General features: G+C 48.1%; 1 protein-coding gene across 1 annotated transcript in view; it reads left to right on the forward strand.

Annotated features, from left to right (window-relative positions):
* The first annotated feature begins 296 nt into the window (after positions 1 to 296).
* The window catches only part of TMC7 (transmembrane channel like 7), a 49253-nt gene continuing 27714 nt past the window's right edge, over positions 297 to 21835 (forward strand). Inside the window, exons 1-4 of the mRNA XM_084880691.1 lie at positions 297 to 401; positions 14547 to 14790; positions 16189 to 16337; positions 20331 to 20498. Coding sequence (XP_084736817.1) covers positions 335 to 401; positions 14547 to 14790; positions 16189 to 16337; positions 20331 to 20498 — 628 coding nt within the window. The 5' untranslated portion in view covers positions 297 to 334. The remainder of the gene's footprint in view (positions 402 to 14546; positions 14791 to 16188; positions 16338 to 20330; positions 20499 to 21835) is intronic.

Raw genomic sequence — 21835 nt, forward strand, 5'->3', positions numbered from 1 at the left:
AACATTTGGAGTGAGACCTCCGGGAGGTCGCCCCTTACCGGGCCGCTGGATGGAGCGGTCTCGGATGGATCCCCAGCCCAGGCCCCCGTCCCTGAGCGGGGCTCCCACCGCACGGGCCCCGCGGACACAGCCCGGCGCCCCCGCCCCGCGTGGTCCCCGCGGCGGGCGTGGGAGCGGGCTCCGCGCCCCGCCCCGGCCTCTGTGACGTCCCGGAACCTGGAATCCCGCTGCGGAGGGAGGCCCGGCGGCTCCGGAGGGAGGGCTCGGAGGCGCGGCGGGCGGGCTCGGAGGCGCGGCGGGCGGCCGGAGCCGGGCGCGCGGAGCCGGCGCAGCCATGAGCGAGGCCAGTGCCAGCGCGCTCCCGCCCGGCAGGCCCCGGAGGCAGCCCTTCGCCCACCCAGGTAGGAGCTCCCCGCGGCGGGACGGGCTCCCAGCGGGGAAGGCTCCCGGCGAGGTGCCTGGGACTTGTGGAGAGCCCAGGTTCCTTCCTTCATCCCTCCCTCCCTCCCTCCCAGTCTTTTGTGGGGTCGGAGCGGGGAGAAGGGGAGGACAGCGGTCTTTCTTACTCCCCTTCTCCTCCTCAAACTTTTTAAAGTGGGGGCCAGATCACGGTCCCTCAGAGAGCTGGAGGGCCGGACTATATGAACTACTAATTCCTACTGTAACACCTCGGCTGCGCTCACTGCCCAAAAAACCTGGCGGGCAGGATCAGACTCCCCTGGGGGCTGCATGTGGCCCGCGGGCCGTAGTTTGAAGACCCCTGCCACCCGGTCTAACCCATCCTCACCCGGTTAAGAGGGCGCCTGCCTCACCAGAGGAGCGCGACATTGGGAGTCCAGAGCGAGGGGGCTTTGTCTTCCAGTTGCTGGCGGAGGGATCCTGGGCTGGTCTCCAAATAGCCTTATCGGTTATATGAGAAGATTGTGTTAAATGAAAAGATTTTGTTAAATGAAAAGATTGTGTTAAATGAAAAGATTTTGAGATTCCCCACCAGTTCTAACATGCTGGTAGGAGGCGCCCGCCCCCAAACGTTTCAGGCTTTACAATGTGATGAACTTGGAACCGAATTCTGCCTCAGCTTGTTTATGGCTGTGTGATCTTTGGTAAGTGGCTTGCCTTCTCTGAGCCTTAGATTTTTATTTAAGCAGTAAAGTGGGAATAGGATGTTGGTGGGATTAGAGCTGAGAGAAAAGCGTGTGAAGTGCCTGGTACAGGGAAAGCACAATAAACGGTAACCAAGCAGGCATTATAATGTGGTGGTTGTTTTTTCCCCCCTTGGGTGAAAATTGTGTCTTGTTCTGTGAACTTTTACAAAATTACGGACAACCACCACCCAGTCAAGATAGAAAAGTTGCCAGCACCCAGGCAGGCGTCCTTGTAGCATTTGTGTCTTATATTTTCCCTTAACAAAACACAAGCCTGTTAGACTCTGAGTTTTATCTGCAGAGCTTTATCTAATTCAGTTTGAGAAGAGTATGTTTGTTGCAAGGATTTACAGTAAAATGTGAGTGTAGATCTGGGCATTAGACCCTTAGGACTGGATTGTCCTCAATGCGTAGAAGGAAAAGAAAAGACACCCAGAAGGGACCCAAACCCCGGGAACTTGCTCAGGAATCAGAACCCAGACTGGGCTTGATGGTAATTCTTTTTTAGCTCCTTATTCATCCTGTGGCATCAGCTTTAACCTCTCAATAATGGCCACTCAAGGATTATTTTAGTCGGTTTCTATTTATCTTCCTCTTATTTTAGCACAACCAATCACATCTAAGATGCCATGGTTTCCTATACAGAAAAGGCATGAGATTCATCTTTTTTGGATCTTTCCTGGGTGTTTAAGGAGACGCTAAGCATTTTTTTGTGAGTATGACTGGCCCTTCTACAGTCTCCCCATCCCTTGGACAGATGGTATTTTTGACCTTTTACCCACTAGTGTGGGTGGAAGGCTCAGAAGGGACATGTTTATAACTTTGTAGCACTTTGTAAACGGTTATCCGTTATTTGGGCATCATGGGAGGACAGTTGGAGGTGGGCAGGAAACAGAGGGGATCTGGCTTATGGAATGGAGCTTGTGCCTCCTTCCATCAGGGGTGGGGAGTGTCTGGCCCCCGGGGCGTATAAGGCCAGAGAAATCATTTGGTCTGGCCCTGCCAATGCATTAGGGGTGAGTTAATTAAATGTTTGGACAAATATAGCAGGCTAATTTTTAGGTTGCTAATTTCGTATGGCCCCTGAATGATGTTATAAATATCCAAATGGCCCTTGTCAGAAAAAAAGGTTCCCTACCCCTGTATCTAAGTGATAAAACAGATCACACCACTCCCCTTGGTAATTAAAATTTCAGGTGGCTTCCCACTGCTCTGTCTGCAAATTCCAGGCTTTTCTCTGGTGGCCAACAAGGCCTGGTGATTTGACCCCAGCCTCCTCTTCAGGTCTTCATCACCCTTAACTCGCTCTGCTACACTGGATGCCTTCCAATTCCTTCAACATACCAAGGTGGTTTCTGCCTCAGGGCCTTTGCATCTGCTGTTCCCTTCTCAACTACATTTCCCTTTGCTCTTCTTCTCCCTCCTTCTGTCAGGTCTGCTCAAATATCATTCCAGAGAGCCAGACCGCTAGAGTCATCTTGTCTGAAGAAGTCACAGAGTAGATGCTAAATTGTGACAAATAAATGAAAGAAGGGAGGGAAGGAGGGAAGAAGAGAGGAAGGGAGGAGACCACAGCTATACCGTAGTGATTGTAAGTCTAGACTCTGATACCCAGATACAAACCCTCATTTTCCCATTTACTGGATTTGTCTTTGGACAAGGCACTTAACTGCTCGGTGCCTTAGTTTCCTTACATATTAAGCGGAGATAAGAATAGTACCTACTTCAGGGTGTCATTAGAATTAAGAGAGTTGATTTATATAAAGAACTTAATGTTTGTATTAGTTATCTGTGCTGTATTACATATCACCCCAAAACTTAGTGGCTTAGAACAGTGATACTCACTATCTTACAATTTCTGATGGTCAGGACTTGAGGGATGCCTTGTCTAGGTGGTTCTGGCTCATGGTCGCTCATGGGGTTTCAGTCATGGTGTCATCTGAAGGCTTGCCTGTGGCTGGAGGATCCCTCCTGAGATTACTTGCTCACACAGATGGCGAACTCACACTGGCTGTTGGCAGGAGGCCTCAGATCCTTTCCACAGGACCTGCTGAGTGTCCTCATGACCTGGCGGCTGGCTAGCTTCCCCAGAGCAGATGATCTGAGAGAGCAAAGCGAAAGCTGTAATGCCTTTATGATCTGGTGTCAGAAATCACAGTGGTATTTCTGCAATATTTAAAAAAAATGTATTTTAACTGATTTCAGAATGAAAGAGAGAGGGAGAGAGGGAGAGAATCATTGATCGGCTGCCCCCTACATGCCCCACACTGGGAATTGGGCCCACAATCCAGGCATGTGCCCAGACTGGGAATCGAACCATGACCTCCTGTTTCATAGGTCAGTGCTCAACCACTGAGCCACACTGGCCTGGCTCTGCAATATTTTATTGGCCCCGTTCAGTGTGGAAGGAGCCTATATAAAGTTATGAGGGTCAGGATATTGGGGGAGAAGATGCATCCTTGGGGTTCATCCTGGAGACTGGCTGCTATGGGAGTGTTAACTGTTGTTAACATCGCTGCCTCCTCTACTAGGTGATAAACTCCAGGAGGGCAGGGGCTGGGCCTGTTTGGCTCACCATTGCATTCTCATGCTTAGCGCAGTATTTGGTGCGCAGTGGGCCTTTGGTAAATATTGGTTGAGGGATGCCCTTTGTGGTTTGGGCTGTGTCTTAGCTCCCATATCCTTCCCACACCTACTGTGTGCTTGTTGCTTTTTAAGCTGAGAAGCTCCTTCTGTTCCCTCACCCCCCGGGGGCCATTACCATGCTTCTTTGTAAGGCATACTGCTCTTCTCTTCTTTCAGTCTGCTATCACTTCCCTCTGGAGGTCTTCCCTGATTACCTCTCCTCCCACAGGCTGGACTCCGTGTCCCTTCTCTGTAATCTACACTGACCCTGGCCTTGCCTTTTCAGAGTATCCTGTATGAACTGTATTCTCGATTATCTTGAGTAGTTTTGTTCTTAAAGTAGGGTTGGGATTAAGACACTGACTTAGCCTCTTATAAGCCCTGTCTGTGGCCAAGTGGAATCGTGGCCAGTGACACAAAGTTTTCTGTGGCCAACCTTGCAGCTCTGGTTGTCTTGGTGACTGCCCCCTGATGCCTATATTATATGGAATTCCAAATCATGAAAACAGCCAAGATTCTATATAATGTCCAGAATAGGTAAATCCATAGGGACAGAAAGCAGATGTTTCATATAAATGGAATCATAGAATACGTGACCTTTTATGGTGATTGTTTTTTTCACTTAAAATAAGTTTTTTTTTTGTTTTTTTTTTAATTGATCTTAGAGGGAGAAGGAGAGGAGGAAAGAGAGAAAGAAGCATCTATGTGAGAGAGAAACATTGATCGGTTGTCACTTGGATGCACTCCCACCAGGGACCGAACCCACAACCTTTTGGTGTATGGCACACCACTTTCACCCACTGAACAATGGCAATAGGATGCTTTTGAGCTTCATCCCTGTGGTAGCGTGTATCAGTACTGGATTCCATTTTCTGGCCGATACCATTCCATTGTGTGGCTGTAGCACAGTTTGTCCTGCACCCATTGATGTGCATTTGGATTGTTTCCATATTTGGGCTGTTGAGGAAAATGCTGCTGTGAACATTTATGTACGAATTTCTGCTTTAACACCTGTTTCCAGTTGTTTGGAGCATACATCTAGGAGTAGAATTGCTGGATAATATGGTAATTCTGTTTTTAACTTTAAAAACATATTTTAAATTGATTTTTAGAGAGAAAAGAAGGGAGAGGGATAGAGTGAGAGAAACATCAGAAAGAAGCATCATTGATTGACTGCCTCCTGAATGCCCCCTATTAGGGATCAAGCCCAAAACGCAGGCATGTGCCCTGACCGGGAATTGAACCAGTGACCTCTTGGTTTATGGGTTGACACTCACCCACTGCACCGCAAAGGCCTGACTCTGTAACTTTTGTGAGGAAGGGCCAAGCTCAGAGACTCCTGACACTTCTGTGGGGAGTGACTATGACCATTATCTCAGTGTTTAGTGGGGAACCAAAGTGACTCACCCAAGATGATCAGATCCCCACGATGTGGTGGCTGGACGGAAATAAAACCTGTGTAATGGCTCCGGGGCCACGGACCACTCCTCTCTCCTCCTCAAGGGCACCGCTCTCAGGAGGGCCCTGGAGGGCCCTGCTGGCACTGTTTGGATGGACCCCACCTGTCTGGGCCTCTGAAGCAGGGGCCAGACAGGTGGGGTCCATCCACCTGGAGGGGTAAAACTGAATAGGCCCGTTAGACTCCTCCTGGGAGGGGAGGTGGAACTTGTTTGTTTTTTGTGTGTGTGTTTTTTAATTGATTTTCCACAGAGAGGAAGGGAGAGGGACAGAGAGCTAGAAACATTGATGAGAGAGAAACATCGATCAGCTGTCTCCTGCACACCCGCCACTGGGGATGTGCCCGCAACCAAGGTGCATGCTCTTGACCGGAATCGAACTTGGGACCTTTCAGTCCGCAGGCCGACGCTCTATCCTCTAAGCAAAACAGGTTTTGGCACTTATTTGTTTTTTTAAGATAAGTAAGAGAACCTCTGGTGGTAGTTTTTATGGAACCGCCTGGCTTAGACGTGAACCCTAACTTGGCCAGTTACCAGCCGTGTGACCTCGAGCAAGTCCTGCTGCCTCCCTGAGCCTCAGTTTTCTTATCTGTGAAGCAGAGATCATCATCCCCCTCTGCGAGGGTCACCGGGAGGCTATAACGGAGACAGACAGGCATGTCAGGAACCCAGCACCACACCGGTTCTGTGCACTTGAATGGCCGCTGTTGGCATTATTATTATTATTATTATTATTCCGGCCTTCTTAGCTCTCACGCTATAAGATTTATGTCTGCGTGTGCTGTGTGTCTGTACCTTCTGGAGACACGCTATTAGATATTTATGGAATTAAACCACTATTCTTTGGGCTGTTTTATTCCAACAGAGTGTATGAAAGTGGAAGTAACCATGCAACCTGCAGTGTTTAGTGTTCTCCCTCCCTCCCTCCCCCGCTTATCTGCTAAGCCCATTCATCCGGGTCACTCATCACCCCTACAGGTGTCCCAGGGGGAGGGATCTTCTGCCAGCCTGGGACAGCTGGAGGCTGCACCGGCCATCTCCAGGCTCCAGGGGTTCTCTGGTGAGCCAGCCATCTGGCTTATTCTCTCTCCGTCTGTCTGCAAGAGGCTGCCTTCTGCCCAGCAACTCAGGCCCAGATTAGGCCCAGAGCCCCCCCAGTGGCTTTTGGTTGTGTTTGTTTCTTTTAGGAAGTGAAGAATTTAGAGGGATAAAAGGGGGAAATGGCTTTGCAGTGTCGTAACCTTTGTTGTAGTCTGGTTGCTTTTTACAGCAGCATTGTTTGGGTGTGGGACCCACCCAGAGCTCCTGTGGGGCCTTCCCCTCCCCCCGCAGGAGGAGGAGGAGGGAGGGAACGGACCTTGAGCCTGAAGCGTGCTCCAGGCGTGGGCCTAGTGGTGAAAGAGGCAGGCCTGGGACATGCTTTCAAGAAGCAGGAAAAACACTGACCAGATAGAGGCAAAAATCGGGTAGTTACAGTTCACCAGAACGGCTGAGAAGGAAATAAACAGGTGATGGCCTAGGGAGGAGGGGGACCTGCCTGGATGGGCGGTCGGGAAGGCTCACTGAGGAGGGGACTCGGGAGCTGAGGCTGAGGGTGTCCAGGAGTCGGTGCAGGTGGCTCTCGGAAGTGCAGGTGAAAGAGTGTGCGGAGGGAGGCACAGCAAGAGCAAAAGCTTGGAGTGGCAGTGACCCTGGTGTGTTGGAGGAGGCCCCCAGCTGGAACTGAGAGGAGGGGATGGCGTGAGGTCAGGCACGCAGGGACCAGTTCCCGAGGCGCCGCTAAGCCGGGTCATCTGCTTGATTTTGGTTTCCAAGATGTAGCTTTCCTGAATTCCTCACAGCAGCGCAGTGAAGTAGGTGCTATTTGCCCTTGTTACCCTGAGAAGTTACGTGACAAGCTCCTAAAACAGGAGGACATTATGGTGTGAACCGAGAGCCAGCATGCCCATGTTTCCACTTGACACATGTTTATTTGAGCATCTGCTGGGTGCCAGGCCCCATGCTGATCACCCGGGGTGTCAGGGGGAGGAAGACTTGCTGGCCTCTTTGCCCTGAGGGTTCAGTCAGACCCTAGCTCAACCTGCGCCAAGTTCTTGTCTTCTCTGAACTTTCCATATTGCAGGACCAGTGACACAGGAGGTCATTGTGGGAATCACAGGAGGTAAGCATGTAGCGTTTGGCATACTCACAGCACATGATAAATATTGTCATGCATGTCACCGCCGGGAAAATCTCTTTTGGGGAAATCCTGGCCAAGGAGGATAAACCAGCCATCCAAGGGGTAGCATAGCAAGAAGATCCCCCGCTTCAGATATAATTCTTCCTGTTCTTTAAGTTCATCAGTACATATGTCGGCCCATGGTCTTTGGCACCAGTTCCACACCAACAGGAATCCTCTCTGTGGGGTGCGGTGAAGAAGGAAACGTTATCCCGTGGAAAATAGCTCGATTGTGATACAGTGCAGCTGTGAAAACAGCACGGCTGGGAGGCAGTCCGAGGGCCAGGTGGGCCCGAGGCCAGGCCCTTATCTGCTCTGCACCTTGCTGGTCTGCTCTGCCCTGAGATAGTCTGCTCCACTGTGCTGCGGTCTGTTCTGGCCTGTGCCGGTCCTCCCAGCTCTGCTCCAGTGAGGTATCTGCAGTGCTTTCGCTCAGCCAGGGAAACCCACTCTTTTGTCTTCAACGGAAAGGGAAAACGTGCTCTCAGAGCCAGAGGGGAGGCTGGCTTATAGGGACAGAAGTCCCCACCCCTGTACTCTTGCAAATTAGTCTGTCCTATTGCAAATGAGGACTCCAAATCCTTGAAGTTTGATTGGCCCAAAAGGCCCTGTCCTGATTGGTCAGAATAGAGGCTCTCTGGTTGGCTAGAGCCACATATCTCCAATTGGATGGGGAAAGCCTCAGGCCTTTTGGTTGAAATAAGATTCCACAAACTCCTTGGTAAGGCCTGGCTCAGAGGGCACACACACAGTACAGGTGGGCAGTTCAGTGCAGAGGCAGGTAGTTCAGAGCAGGCTTCTCCTTGAGGTGCAGCTTGCGTGAGAGACCCCTGTGTAGAGATGGCTGCTAGGCTCTGTTTTGTTGTATTATTATTATTATTATTATTATTATTATTATTATTATTTTTAATTTGAGCCGAGTTAGCCACCAGGAGTCATCTTCAGTAGGTATCTTCTGTCTCAGGGCTCATAATAACTTGAGTCAGCTCCTCAGTAAGTAACTGCCCGCGTATAGCACGATGTTCCAGGCACTGCGCAAAGCCAGAGGTCTGCAGAGCACAACCCACAGGCTGAATCCAGTATTTGGATTAAATATTTTTATGATTAAAATTTTACTAGGACACAGGTGTGCCCATTTGTTTATGGCTTCTGTAGCTTTCCTGCTACAGCATCAGTGCTGAGTAGTTTTTACCATCTGGCCCTTCACAAAAAAGGGCCTGTTTTCTAAGTACTTTATACAGCATAGCTGTTCAGTCCTGAGGATGGCTGTGCGGGGTGGAAACCTCTCTCCCTATTTAACACGTGGGACATAGGGATCAGATTGGTTAAAAAACTTGCCAAGGTGCAAGGGTGCCAAGCGGAGCCGGGATCTGAATCCAGGCAGCGGACTTCGGAGGCTACCAGTGTGCCCGTAACCACCAGGGGATGTGACCTCCTCCAACAGTTGGAATCCAAGCAACTGCTCCATGGACAGCCCACAGGGTGCTCCACTGGCTTGAAAACCGGGAGACCTGGCTCCTGGGCCCAGCTTGGCTCTGATTACCCCGTTAGTCACAGCTCCCATAGGCTGTTTGCTCATCGTTTATAAAGCCTTGGGCCCAGCCTGCCCCAGGCCCCACCCTGGTGCCCGGCGCCAGGTGCCATGATTCATGCAGGTCCGCCCAGCCCCGGAGTTCTGAAGTCGGGCAGGTAGGGGAGGGTCCCAGCGCTGCTGGCTCTCAGGTTAGGCTCTGGGATCCTGTGAATGAGGCCCCTCTAGATTCTTCAATACACGCGTGGCTGTGGAGAAGGAAATGTAATGAACTCTGATCAAATTAAAAACTCACATAGCCGTTTCCTCAGTCTCACCAGCCACGTTTCTGTCGCTCAGGAGCCACGCGTGGCTAATAGTCACACTATTTAGACAGCGCAGATATAGAACATCTCTGCCATTGCCGTGGGACAGTGCAGCCTGACCCACGATGCCCTGGCGTGACTCATAGCCATGCCAAACTGCCCTGAGGGGCTCTGTGCAGCCAGACGAATTCCCTCAGCAGCTGGCGAGGGGCCAGGACTAGGAGACTCCGAAGGCCCCTTCTTATCCGGAGTTTCCATGATTCTGCGAGTGGGAAGAAAACCCCTCAAGTGAACCCAGCGCCAAATATGGTTGGGCTCAGTTCTTGGCAAGCATTGGAGGGAGGCTGGTGGCGATTTCGGTACCATTCAGCTCACCGCCGGCCTGTGCCCACGTCCTGGGAGTGATGGTGCCTGTTGGTGGGATTTGGTGTCTTGTGGAAAGAGCTGTGAAGAAAAGCTGGGACCAAAAGATGCTCTCCAGATGTGCCTGCACCTGTCCATTCGTTCATTTATTCGTTCTTCAGAGGCCCCTCTATGAGCAAGACTGTGCTCTAAGCTTCAGACAGACTAACTTTGTCCTTAACCTGACACCACAGAAAGTACTAATGTTTGCCTCTGTCCGCAACTCTCCTGTAATTGTTACTCACTCACCCGCCTACCCCGTGATCATCTAATTGCTGAAATCTGGCTTTGATGACAAACAGATTCTATATATTCCTCGACATCTGAAATACGTCCCTTCCCTCATCCCTTTGCAAATGGTCAACAAACAGCCCACACACTGACCCTAGGACTTGAGTGGCCACACGGATGACACGTTCAGCCGGACCAACTCAGGAGAACATCGGGTAGTAACTATGATGAGACATCCTTCTGATTTCCGGGGTCGAGAAAACCGAGGATCGGAGAGGGGGCGTGCCTGTCTCTGCAAGAAGCGGTGGAGCCAGGAGTCTGCTGGGCCTCAGAGCCTGGGGCGGCTGCCAGCGCTCTGGGCCTCGGCTTCCCTGCCGCAAAGCCAGGGCCCTTCGCTGCCTGCCCCTGCAGGTTGTCGTGAGGAGCCAGGTGCTGTCATGCTCTGAAGAGTGCGGTCCTGTGTGAGAACGAGAGGAGGCCTATCATAGTTATAAAAATAACCATGCCTGTGCTCAAAGGTATGGCTGTGATTTTTTTTTTTTTTTTTTTTGAAGACTTCCCAAGAATGTCCGAAAAGGAAAAATCATTCCTCTTCGATGAAGGCCATGTCGAAAATAATGGTTTTCCACCAGCAACGGTCACCATGAAATGTAAATAGGATGTATCTTTCCTGTGGAACATTTGCAAGAGCAATCAAGCCATTGATCAGTATGGCATTGTAGTGATTAAGAAACACTTTCAAATCCATGGCCCATTGAATCATTCCATGGGGAAGACCCCAGCTTTGGCATCTGACAAACCTGTGATGGGGTCCCGGTTCCAATAGTAACAGCTGTGTGAATGGGAAAGGCCACTTGACCTCTCCCAGCCTCAGTTTCTCCATCTGCAAAATGGGATCATTCCATTCAAAGGCAGTTCAGAGTATCACGTGTGGTGACTCGTACTGAGTACCGCGAATAGCCCATTGCAGTCAGGGCTCGATGTATCCTAGCCAGTAACTCTGTCCTCACCATCACGCCGATGAGGTCCGATGAGGTCACATTCCCAGTTCCGGGGATGAGAAACGTGAGTCAGAGACGCTCATTTTCTTGCCTGGGTTGGCCTGGCCAGTGGCTGACAAGCCAGCTCCGGCTCCAGCTCCAGCGCTCGGCCCCTGACCCACAGCTGCTGAATAGCCAGTAGGTCAGTGCTGCTCCACATTGAAAGACCTTTGTTTGTGCTTCATAACCGCTCTTTGTTGCTGTCCAGAGGGAGGAGTAGCCTCCAGCCTGGATGTGGACCCTCTCGCCTCTAGGACCCACCCGCCACGCCCTGGCTTGCTTTAGGAAGCTGGCGTTGCCAACTGGAAGGGTGACAGATGGCCGCGTGTGTGGGGCAGGGAAGTGGGAGGTTGAGGGAGACCAGCAGGCTTGCCCTTGGTGACTGGCCATGCTCCAGACACGTGGCTGTGTGTCATCGGCTGTGGGACAGCTGCTCCATTGTGTCTCACGGGCCCGTCAGCGAGGCACAGATCACAGCTCTGCCCCGTCAGACTCCCACTCAGAACGAGGCCTTGGCTGTGTCCCCCTCCCGCCCCCGCGGCTCTCCCTCGGTCCCTTGTCCTGCTATCTACATGGACGTTTATGGAGTCCACTGCCTGCCGCGCACTGGACTGAGCGCGTCTGTCTATATGATCACCTTTAATGCTTGTAAGTGGGGCCTGGCGGTGGGTCCTTTGCAGCCTCCAAAGTGATCCTTTTTTTATTTATTTTTATTGACTTAGAGGAAGGGAGAGGGAGAGAGAGAAACATCAATGATGAGTGAGAATCATTGATTGGCTGCCTCCTGCATGCCTACTGGGGATGGAGCCTGCAACCCGGGCATGTGGTCTTGATCAGAATCTAACCCGGGGACCCTTCAGTTTTCAGGCCAACGCTCTACCCACTGAGCCAAACTGGCTAGGGCCCGAAGTGATCCTTCAAAATCAGTCAGATGATGACATGCTTCTGCCCAGAGCCCTCAGTGGCTTCCCGTCGGTCACATCCCAGGATCACAGCATGACTTGGTTTGGCCCCACCACCTCTCTGACCCCCGCTTTCCCCACCTCCCTGCCCCAGTTACCGGCTGTTGCTAACAAACTGCTCCAAACATGACGGCTAAAGCCTTTTTATTGTTCCCGGTGATGTTGTGCATCAGGAAATCAGCAGAGTGTGGCTTGCTCTGCTGCATGTCATGTCTGCTGGGGCCGCGTCCAGGTGGCCTCTTCACAAGCATGGCGGTGCCTGGCGAGGGTGACCCGGGGGACTGGGGGCTCGTTGTAATGGCTGTTGCAGTTGCACCTTGGTTCTCCTTTCTTTTTCTTTAAAAATATATTTTATTTCTTTTTTTTTCTTTAAAAATATATTTTATTGATTTTTTACAGAGAGGGATAGAGAGTTAGAAACATCGATGAGAGAGAATCATCGATCAGCTGCCTCTTGCACACCTCCTACCGGGGATATGCCCCTCAACCAAGGTACGTTGACCGGAATTGAACCTGGGACCCTTCAGTCCGCAGGCTGATGCTCTATCCACTGAGCCAAACCGGTTTCGGCTGGAGTCTCCACCTCTACATGTGGTTGTCCAGCAGCTTAGCCTGACTGCTTACACAGCAGCACTAGGCTCACAGAGTGCAGAAGTGGAAGCTTCAAACTTTCTGAAGGCTTGGGTCTGCAACTGGTAGAGGACCACTTCGGTTACATCCTTATGTAAAGTCACAGATTCAGCCCGGTGGGTATTCAGCTCGGTGGGTATCAAGAGGTGGGGGCAGCGAAGGGCTGGTGTGGCTCCTCGGAGCCACCAGTGAAACTTTCGTTCTGTTTATTTACCTTTCCATTCATTTACTTTTCTCCAGCCAAACAAGCTTTTTCAAACATGCCATGCACCTCCCTGCCCCAGGGCCTTTGCACTTGCTGTTCTCCTCTTCTGGGATGCTCTTCCCCAAATACCTACCTAGTTCACAACCTCCCTCCATTCAGCCTCAGCTTAAATGCCACCTTAATAGAGAGACCATACCTGACCCCATCTTATCAAAAACTGCACCTCTGCCCCTAACCCACTCTGGTTTTCTTCCACTTATCACCTCCTGGCTTAATATGCATTGCCTATTTATTGTCTAATTTCCCTTGCCCCACCTCAGAATATAAGTGTCTCATGAATAGGGCTCTGTTCTCTGTGGTAGCTCCAGTTCCAGATTTGACACATGGTAGATATATTTGTTGAATGAATGTGTGTTAAGGTTGAAAGAATCTGTATTAAATTTTGAAACTCAGAGAGGTTAAGTAACTTTCCCAAAGACACACAGCTATATTTGATAGAGTCAGGATTCAAACCCAAGCAATTTAGCATCTAACATTGAGCCATAGAAGCTTTGCTGCCTGTAGAGTTAATTACTACTTAGTTCAGTGGTCGGCAAACTGCGGCTTTCGAGCCACATGCGGCTCGAGAGCCTCGGTTTGCCGCTCTGTTGACTAATGAGTTTGCTGACCCCTGCTCTAGCAGGTTAGCGCAGCCTGTTCACATGGCAGTAGCTGGGGTCCGGAGAGCAGCAGAAATTCGCAAGCTTAGAACTGGCACTGAATCGTTTCCACTCATGGTCCAAGCAGATCAGAGGGCCAGTCCTGACCCCATGAGTGTAAGGGAAGCTCTTAACACGGTGCCTGGTTCATAGGAATTGTTCTGTAAACATTATTGTCATTACTCTGCAAGGCACTGTATCCTTTTCACGTTTTACTCCATACGTCATTCTACCCTACACTGTGTGAGGATAATTGGGGCAAAGGTTACGAGCCCCATTTGACAAATGAACAACAGATTTAGATAACTGCCCAAGTTCACCCATTTAGCTAGTGGCCACAGCCAAACTCTAGCTCTCAGATATCATGTAATCCCGTGGTTGGCAAACTGCGGCTCTCGAGCCACATGCGGCCCTTTGGCCCCTTGAGTGTGGCTCTTCCACAAAATACCTCGGCCTGGGCGAGTCTATGTTGAAGAAGTGGCATTAGAAGAAGTTTAAGTTTAAAAAATTTGGCTCTCTGCTGAAACTGGTTTGGCTCAGATGTTAGACTGTCGATCTGCGGACTGAAGGGTCCCAGGTTCGATTCTGGTCAAGGGCATGTACCTTGGTTGCGGGCACATCCCCAGTAGGGGGTGTGCAGGAGGCAGCTGGTCGGTGTTTCTCTTTCATCGATGTTTCTAGCTCTCTATCTCTCTCCCTTCCTCTCTGTAAAAAATCAATAAAATATATTTAATAAAATAAAATAAAATAAAATAAAAAATTTGGCTCTCCAAAGAAATTTCAGTCGTTGTACTGATGACATTTGGCTCTGCTGGCTAGAGTTTGCCGAGCACTGAGGTAACCTAAAGCGTATTTGCAAACGCATCTGTTGAAAGGGAACCCATTTGCAGATGATCCTATTGTCCTGAGCACCATCCTGGTGAAGAAGCTAATTAAGAGACAGACGCTTTTGTCAGTGGCCCAGGCCAGTGGCTGTCGGCAAGGTTTCGCTATGGTCTCTGAGGTCCAGGTCTCCGACACAACTTCTGTTTGTTGGCTCCCAACAAGAGTGGTTGGCTCACCGGAAGTGAGTGATGCTTTTCTTCTTTCCTCCCCAGAGAGCCTCTCTTTGGAATCCGATTTCTGTTCTTCTCCGCCTGTGAATTTCCTCCAAGAACTGCCGAGCTACCGGTCCATTGCACGCAAGAGGACGAACATCCCTTCCCGAGACAAGCAGAGTGGCACTTTGCTGAAGCCGACAGACTCTTACACCTCCCGGCGGGAGGGAGAAATCGCGGAAAACCTCAACAGCCAGTCCATTCGGAAGTATGCGCTGAACATCTCTGAGAAGCGGAGACTAAGGTGCGTCCGGTAGCCACCTGGAAGGCATCTGGTGTAGGTTTTGGGCAGAGGTGCGTTGTATGCATGGCATGCATTTATTTCCTCAAGAGCTCACATAATCAAAACGATTCCTTAGGGTAAGTTAAGCTGCTGTGACAAAGATACCCAAACACGTCAAAGGCCAGCCTATTAGAAATGTATTTCTTTTTTCTTTAAAAAAAATATTTTTTATTGATTTTTTACAAAGAGGAAGAGAAAGAGATAGAGTTAGAAACATCGATGAGAGAGAAACATCGACCAGCTGCCTCTTGCACACCCCTTGCTGGGGATGTGCTCACAACCAAGGTACATGCCCTTGACCGGAATCGAACTTGGGACCTTTCAGTCCACAGGCCAACACTCTATCCACTGAGCCAAACTGGTTTCAGCTAGAAATGTATTTCTTGCTCACATAAAAGTCCTGGGTCAGGGCAGTGGAGGACTTTGCAGTCATTTAGGGACCAGGTTCTTTCCATCTTGTGGCTCTGCAGCCTTCCCAAAGCTTAACTATTGTCTGCCTCTAGCCAATGCAAAGGGAAAGAGTGTGGTGTATGCATGCACTAGTTAGCTGTGTTGTGTAGTACGTCACCGCACAACTTTGTAGTTTAAAGCAACAATTTTCTCAAGTCTAACAAGTCGGCGCTGGGCAATTCTTCTAGTTCCATTTGGGATTACTGTGTATGTATCTGTGGCCAACTGTGGTCAGAGAGGTGGCTCTGCTCATCGAGGCTCAGGCTCAGCTGGCCGTAGGCCGGACTGGAATGGTCTCACCCTGCTGCAGGTTAGCTCACGAGGCTTGTTTGCATGGCAGCAGCTGGTATCCAAGAGAAGAGCAGAATCCTGCAAGTCTTCTGGGAGCCGGTGCTCAGAACTGGCACAGCATCACTTCTGCTGCATCCTGTGATCTGAACAGGTCACAAGGCCAGTCCAGAATATAATGTTTTGGAGAGTCATCTATGTTGTAGCAGGCACCAGTACCTCCTTCTTTTTTTATGGCTGCATAATACTCCACTGTGTAGAAATAGCTCATTTTGTTTATATAGTCATCTGTTGATAGACATTTGGTTTGTCTCCACCTTTTGACTATTGTGAATAGTGCTGCTAGGAACATCCAGGTACAAGTTTTGGGTTGAGACCCTGCTTTCCGTTCTTTTGTAATATCTATCTACCTAGGAGTAGAATTACCGAGTCATATGTTATTTCTAGGTTTAACTTTTCAAGGAATGGCCACTCTGCTTTCCCTGCGGGCCACACCATTTTACATTCCCACCCACAATGTATGAGGGCTCCAGGTTTCCACATCCTCTTTGCTGAGGTTTTATTTGATGCTAAGGCTTGGCAGCGGTGCCATAGTTATTGTCATGCTCGTTTTTAATGCAGGGAAATTCAGGAGACCCAAATGAAGTATTTATCCGAGTGGGACCAGTGGAAACGGTATAGCAGCAAGTCCTGGAAGAGGTTCCTGGAGAAAGCTCGTGAGATGACGACCCACCTGGAGCTGTGGCGGGAGGACATTCGCAGCATAGGAGGTACCACCCCCACACTCGGCACGTGCTCCTCCGCAGTGGTGCCCGCGGGGAAAAATCAGCCTCGTTTTCGTGGGCTTTCAGCTGAAATCTGGCATTTCCTTCCGTGGTGAATGTGAGCAACACCACCGTGAGGATTAGCAGAACCTGTGTCTTTGTCACCAGGAAAAATCACAGATCGCTCTCTGTTCCTTCCAGTTGTAGTTATCTTGGGAAACCATTTATGCTCATCACTACTGTGGAATCATAGCAGTTTTCAGATCTACCACCAAGTCTTATTATTTAGTGTGCTAATGAAGATGCCATGTGCTATTCCATCACAAATTTGGTTGTTTGTATTTTGTGCATTTAAAATATTATTCTGAGATGAAGTTCATTAGGCTTCTCTACCCAGCCACAGATACCCATGACCCTGAAGATACTTGGAATCCTTTCTTTCCCATAGTAGTGACAGTGGGGTGCAGTTTTGCACTAGGCAGGTTGGGCTGCCATGACAAAGTAACATAGACTAGGGAACTTAGGATTCAGACATTCATTTTTTTTATAGTTCTGAGACTGCAAGTTCAAGATCAGGTCACCTTCTCACTATGTCCTCACATGACCTCTTTTTTGTGCACACTCAGGAGAGAGGGTTAAGGAGAGGGAGGAAGAGAAGACTCAAACTGGCATCTTTTATATGGGCACTAATCCCATCATGAGGGCCTGACCTTCATGACCTCATCGAAACCTCATTATTTTCCAAAGGCACCACCTCCAAATACCATCACATTGGCTCCAACATATGAATTGGAGGGGGACACACAATTCATTCTATACAAAAATTGGAAGTTGTGCCAAAGTATAAAATTAGAAGGAAAAAAAAAAACATTTCAACATTTGGCTGATATAGCAGAGCAAGAGGGGAAAATACCTTCTAGGATTACATAGTTTCTACCATAAAGCAAAATTATTTACAAGCATCTCCTCAAAACTACTATCGGTAGAAGGGAAATTTTGTAACATTTGTAAGGAACGATGTAGGAGAAATGGAAGAAATTATTGTTCCCATTATTGATACATGACTTGTAAAATACCATTGGTAATCTATTTAAAGAACTACCTCTTTTGGTTTTATTGAGAGAATGTAAACATATTTCTAAGGAGTTTCACTTGAACCATTCATTTTTGAAAGCTAAGTGAACATCATGTTTGGAGTAACATCCTAGCTAATAAAGAGGGAATATGTAAATTGCCATCACTCCATCACAAAAGATGGTGGTGCCCATAGCCACAAGGTGGCAGCACCCAGTCCCCTTAGCCCTGCCAGAGTCCCCCAGTCCCGGGGGGCGGCAAGCAGGCCCTGCAGAGAGCAGACAGGCCCCGCAGACAGCAGAGAACCATGGGGAGCGGGCCTAGGCCATCAGTAGGACATCCCCTGAGGGCTCCTGGATTGGAGAGGGTACAGGTCGGGTTGAGGGACCCTCCTGTGCATGAATTTTGTGTACCAGGCCTCTAGTAATAAAAGTTAACCTTTATTGAGCTTTTCCTATGAATCAGGCCTTGTGTAAACATTTACTCAAATTATTTCACTTTAGCTCTCACAAGATCCTCCCATACAGATATTTATCACTTACATGGCTCAGAGGCGTTAAAACACTTGCACAAATTCACTGGCTAGGACAAGGCAGATACAGGGCTTGAACCCAGGCAGTCAGCTTTAGAGGCTAAGGTTTTATCCACCACCTCTCTCTTGTTAAATGGTGGCTTTTCCGGAGATTTTCATTCAAAAAGTGGCTTGTGGATTGGAGGGTAGTTTTTTCCTGGGGAATTGGGGCTTTGATTTTCTCTTCAATGCTTCACTCCTATGACTTCTTTGCTTGCTAGGTACTCATCTGGCAGGAAATAAAGGTGTGATAGTCAAGCACCTCGCCCTGGCAGGGTTGCTGGGTTTAGAGAGAAGCAAAGATTATGGGTCTCATATATCTTCTGTCTCAAAGATAAATTCTTTGCCCCTACAAAGAACTAGCAGACGCCCTCACTCTTCAAGTGCTTTCTGACTGTTCTTAATAATTTAATCATTATGTGGTGGAAAGTTTATTTTCTTAAAAAAACAAACAAACCAATGAATATAATTCTTAACAGAATAAGGAGAAAATTATATGCTTATCCCATCAATTCTCATTCTTAGCAAATAAGAAATAAATGAGAACTTTCTTAATCTGCAAGTATAACTACAGAAATTCTGCAGCAAGCATCATACTTAATGGTAAAATATTGAAAGCTTCTCCCAAGATTGAGAATGAGAAAAGGGTGTTAATTATTACTGATTCAAATCTGCATCATCCTGAAAATTCTGGCCCATGTACAACCATGGAGGGAAAGGCATAGGGAGTGGAAAGGCAGAAACAAAATGCCTTTTAAAAAACATAATTTTAGCTCTGACTGGTTTGGCTCAGTGGATAGAGCATTGGCTTGTGGATTGAAGGGTCCCAGGTTCGATTCTGGTCAAGGGCATGTACCTTGGTTGCAGGCACATTCCAGGGGGGCATGCAGGAGGCAGCTGACCGATGTTTCTCTCTCATCGATGTTTCCAACTCTCTAACCCTCTCCCTTCCTCTCTGTAAAAAATCAATAAAATATATTTAAAAACAAACATAATTTTAAGTTTATTTCAAAAGAATGGAGAGGGAGAGACAGAAACATCAATGATGAGAGAGAATCATTGATTGGCTGCCTCCTGCACACCCCTTACTGGGGATCGAGCCTGCAACCTGGTATGTGCCCTAACTGGGAATCCACCTGTGGCCCCTTGGTTCAGAGGCTGACGCTCAACCAGTGGGCCACACCGCCTGAGCAAAGGCGTTTTTTTAAAAAAAGTAAAGTTGCTACATACAAGACCTCTATATAAAGCCAATTGTATTTCTATATACCAGCAACAAACACTTGGAAAATGAATATTTAAAAAAGATCCAATTTACAGTAGCATAAAAAAATTAAGTACCTAGGAATATAGATATATGTAAAAAAAAAAAAAAAAGATATGAATCATCCTGCACATAAAAATGTACAAAATTGAAATGAAAGAACCTAAATATCTCATGTTCATGGACCAGAGATTCAATATTATAATCATATCACTTGTCCTCAAATTGACCTATGCATATTCCATGTAATCCTAATCAGAATCTCAGCAGATTCTGTGTATATGTGTGTATATGTATCCATGTGAAAATGAACACGCTGATTCTAAAATTTACTATATAGAAATGCAGAGAATCAAGAAGACCTGAGGAAGAATAAAGCTGAGACTTATAGCATTCTATATCAAGTATTATTATACATCTAAAATAATTAACCTGGTATTGGTGCAAGGATAGATAAATAGACCATTAGAATACAATAGAGAATTCAGAAACAGCTTCATATATTATGGTCCATTACAGAAGCACTACTGCAATTCATTGGGGAAAAGTTTACTCTTTCAATAAATGGTGCTGAAGTGAAATTGATTTTTATGTGAGAAAAGGAACTATTGAGTCCTCCCGTATACCATTCTCAAATAGTTAGTTCAAGACCCAGAGACAAGGAGCCATGGGTCAGACTGTTGGACCTCAGAGGGAGGGTGGGGATAAAAGGAAGAGATCAACCAAAGGACTTGTGTGCATACATGTGAGCCTAACCAGTGGTCAAGGACAATAGGGGGGTGGGGGCATGAGTGGGGAGAGGCAGGGGATTGGAATGGGGGGATGAGGACAAATATGTGATACATTAGCCAATAAAGAAATTTTAAAAACAAGGAAAGATTGAATGTACATTTACAAGTCAAAGTTTAAACCATTAGAAGTAGAACCTTAAAGTCAACAATAGAAAAAATAAAATGTGTGTGTGTGTGTTTTTTTTTATCCTTCCCCTCCACCAAGATTCCTCCAACTTTAGCCCAATGTGGCTGATTAAATCTATAACGGGTAGTGGACCAATACTCCTGCTCAATGATATCTTTTTTTTTTTTCCCCCCAGGGAAATTTGGCACTGGGATTCAGTCCTATTTCTCTTTCCTGCGATTTCTGGTGTTGCTGAATTTGGTCATATTTCTGATCATCTTCATGGTGGTTTTGCTCCCAATATTGCTCACGGAATACAAGGTCACCAACAGCAGCTTCGTGCTCATTCCAGCCAAAGACATAGGTGAGTCCATGGCCTGGTTTTCTCTGAAGAGTGTTGACTGATTACAATGCTTCCTTCTTTAGAAATCTTTATATTCTTAATCTCGGTTACTGTAGTCAAGGTGGGCTAAGTCAGTGGTCAGCAAACTCATTAGCCAACAGAGCTGCAAACAGAGGCTCGCGAGCTGTATGTGGCTTGCAAGCCAGTTTGCCAAACTGGGCTAGGTTATGCCACGGAAACAAATGAACCTGTAACTCTCTGCACCTGATATCCACAAAGGTTTCTGTCTTGCTCACAGACATGTCCATCACTGTTTGGTGGTGGCTTTTTTCCATGTTGTCTTCATACTGGAGCCATGACAGATGTGCTGACTCCTAAAGCGTCTGCCTGAAGACGACACGTGTCATTTCTGCCACATCTCATTAACCAAAGCAAGTCACTCAGCCACTCCTGAGTTCATCAAGGCATTTGGGAGGAGAATCTCAGGGTCAGAAAGTGGAATATTTAGCAAGCATAATCCAGTTAAGGCTTTCGTCTCTGACAATGGCGATGCTCGGGGCTACCATTTATTAAACACCAATCATGTGCCAATGGCAAGCGCTGGACCTATGTGGTTTTTTTTTTTTCTTAACGTAGTCGGATCTTCTGGGCACTTTGTTTATTCAAATGGGGAGAGTTTTAGTCATTCTACAGACATTTGATTAGGTACTGTGACCAGGTTTTTGTGCTGGGGCTAGAATTGGAGCCTCATGCTTCCTAGATCATAGAACTCCTTTCCCTAGAGCATCTTCCTGCAGAGGAACAACATCTGTGAAGGTCCAGAGCTGGCAAGTAACTAATAAGGAAACTGAGGATCAGTTGGTGTGTTAGAGAAATGAAAAGCCTGGCTTGGCTTTCCTTATAAAAGGCCAGCTAGTAAATACGTTGGGCTTTGCACATCATATAGTCTCAATTGCCGCTATGGAACATTACCATTGCAGCACAAACGTGGCCACAGACAGATACCGTGAATGGGCGTGGCTGTGCCCCCATAGCTCCGTGTTAACTAAAACAAGGCAGCTGGCCTGATTTGGCCCATGGGCCATAGCTTGCCGACCTCTAGGCTGGAGGACAGTGAGTGAGGAGCAGAATGGCAGTGCATCTCCTGCCATCTTCCTGACACCTCTCCAAATAGAATGACCATCTCCTTTGTTTGCTTATATTGGGGAGCAGTCCTGAGCCCAAGTGGAAGCCTGGAGTTCATCCTGGCTTAGCCTGAATCAGCTGAATTAACCCCAGCTGCAGACCCATGAATGAGAAAATAAATGGTTGGTATGTGAAGTCACTGAAACTTTGAGGTTATTTGTTACACAGTAATA

Source organism: Pipistrellus hanaki (assembly GCF_964339955.1).
Source record: "Pipistrellus hanaki genome assembly, chromosome: 4".
Classification (NCBI taxonomy): Eukaryota; Metazoa; Chordata; class Mammalia; order Chiroptera; family Vespertilionidae; genus Pipistrellus; species Pipistrellus hanaki.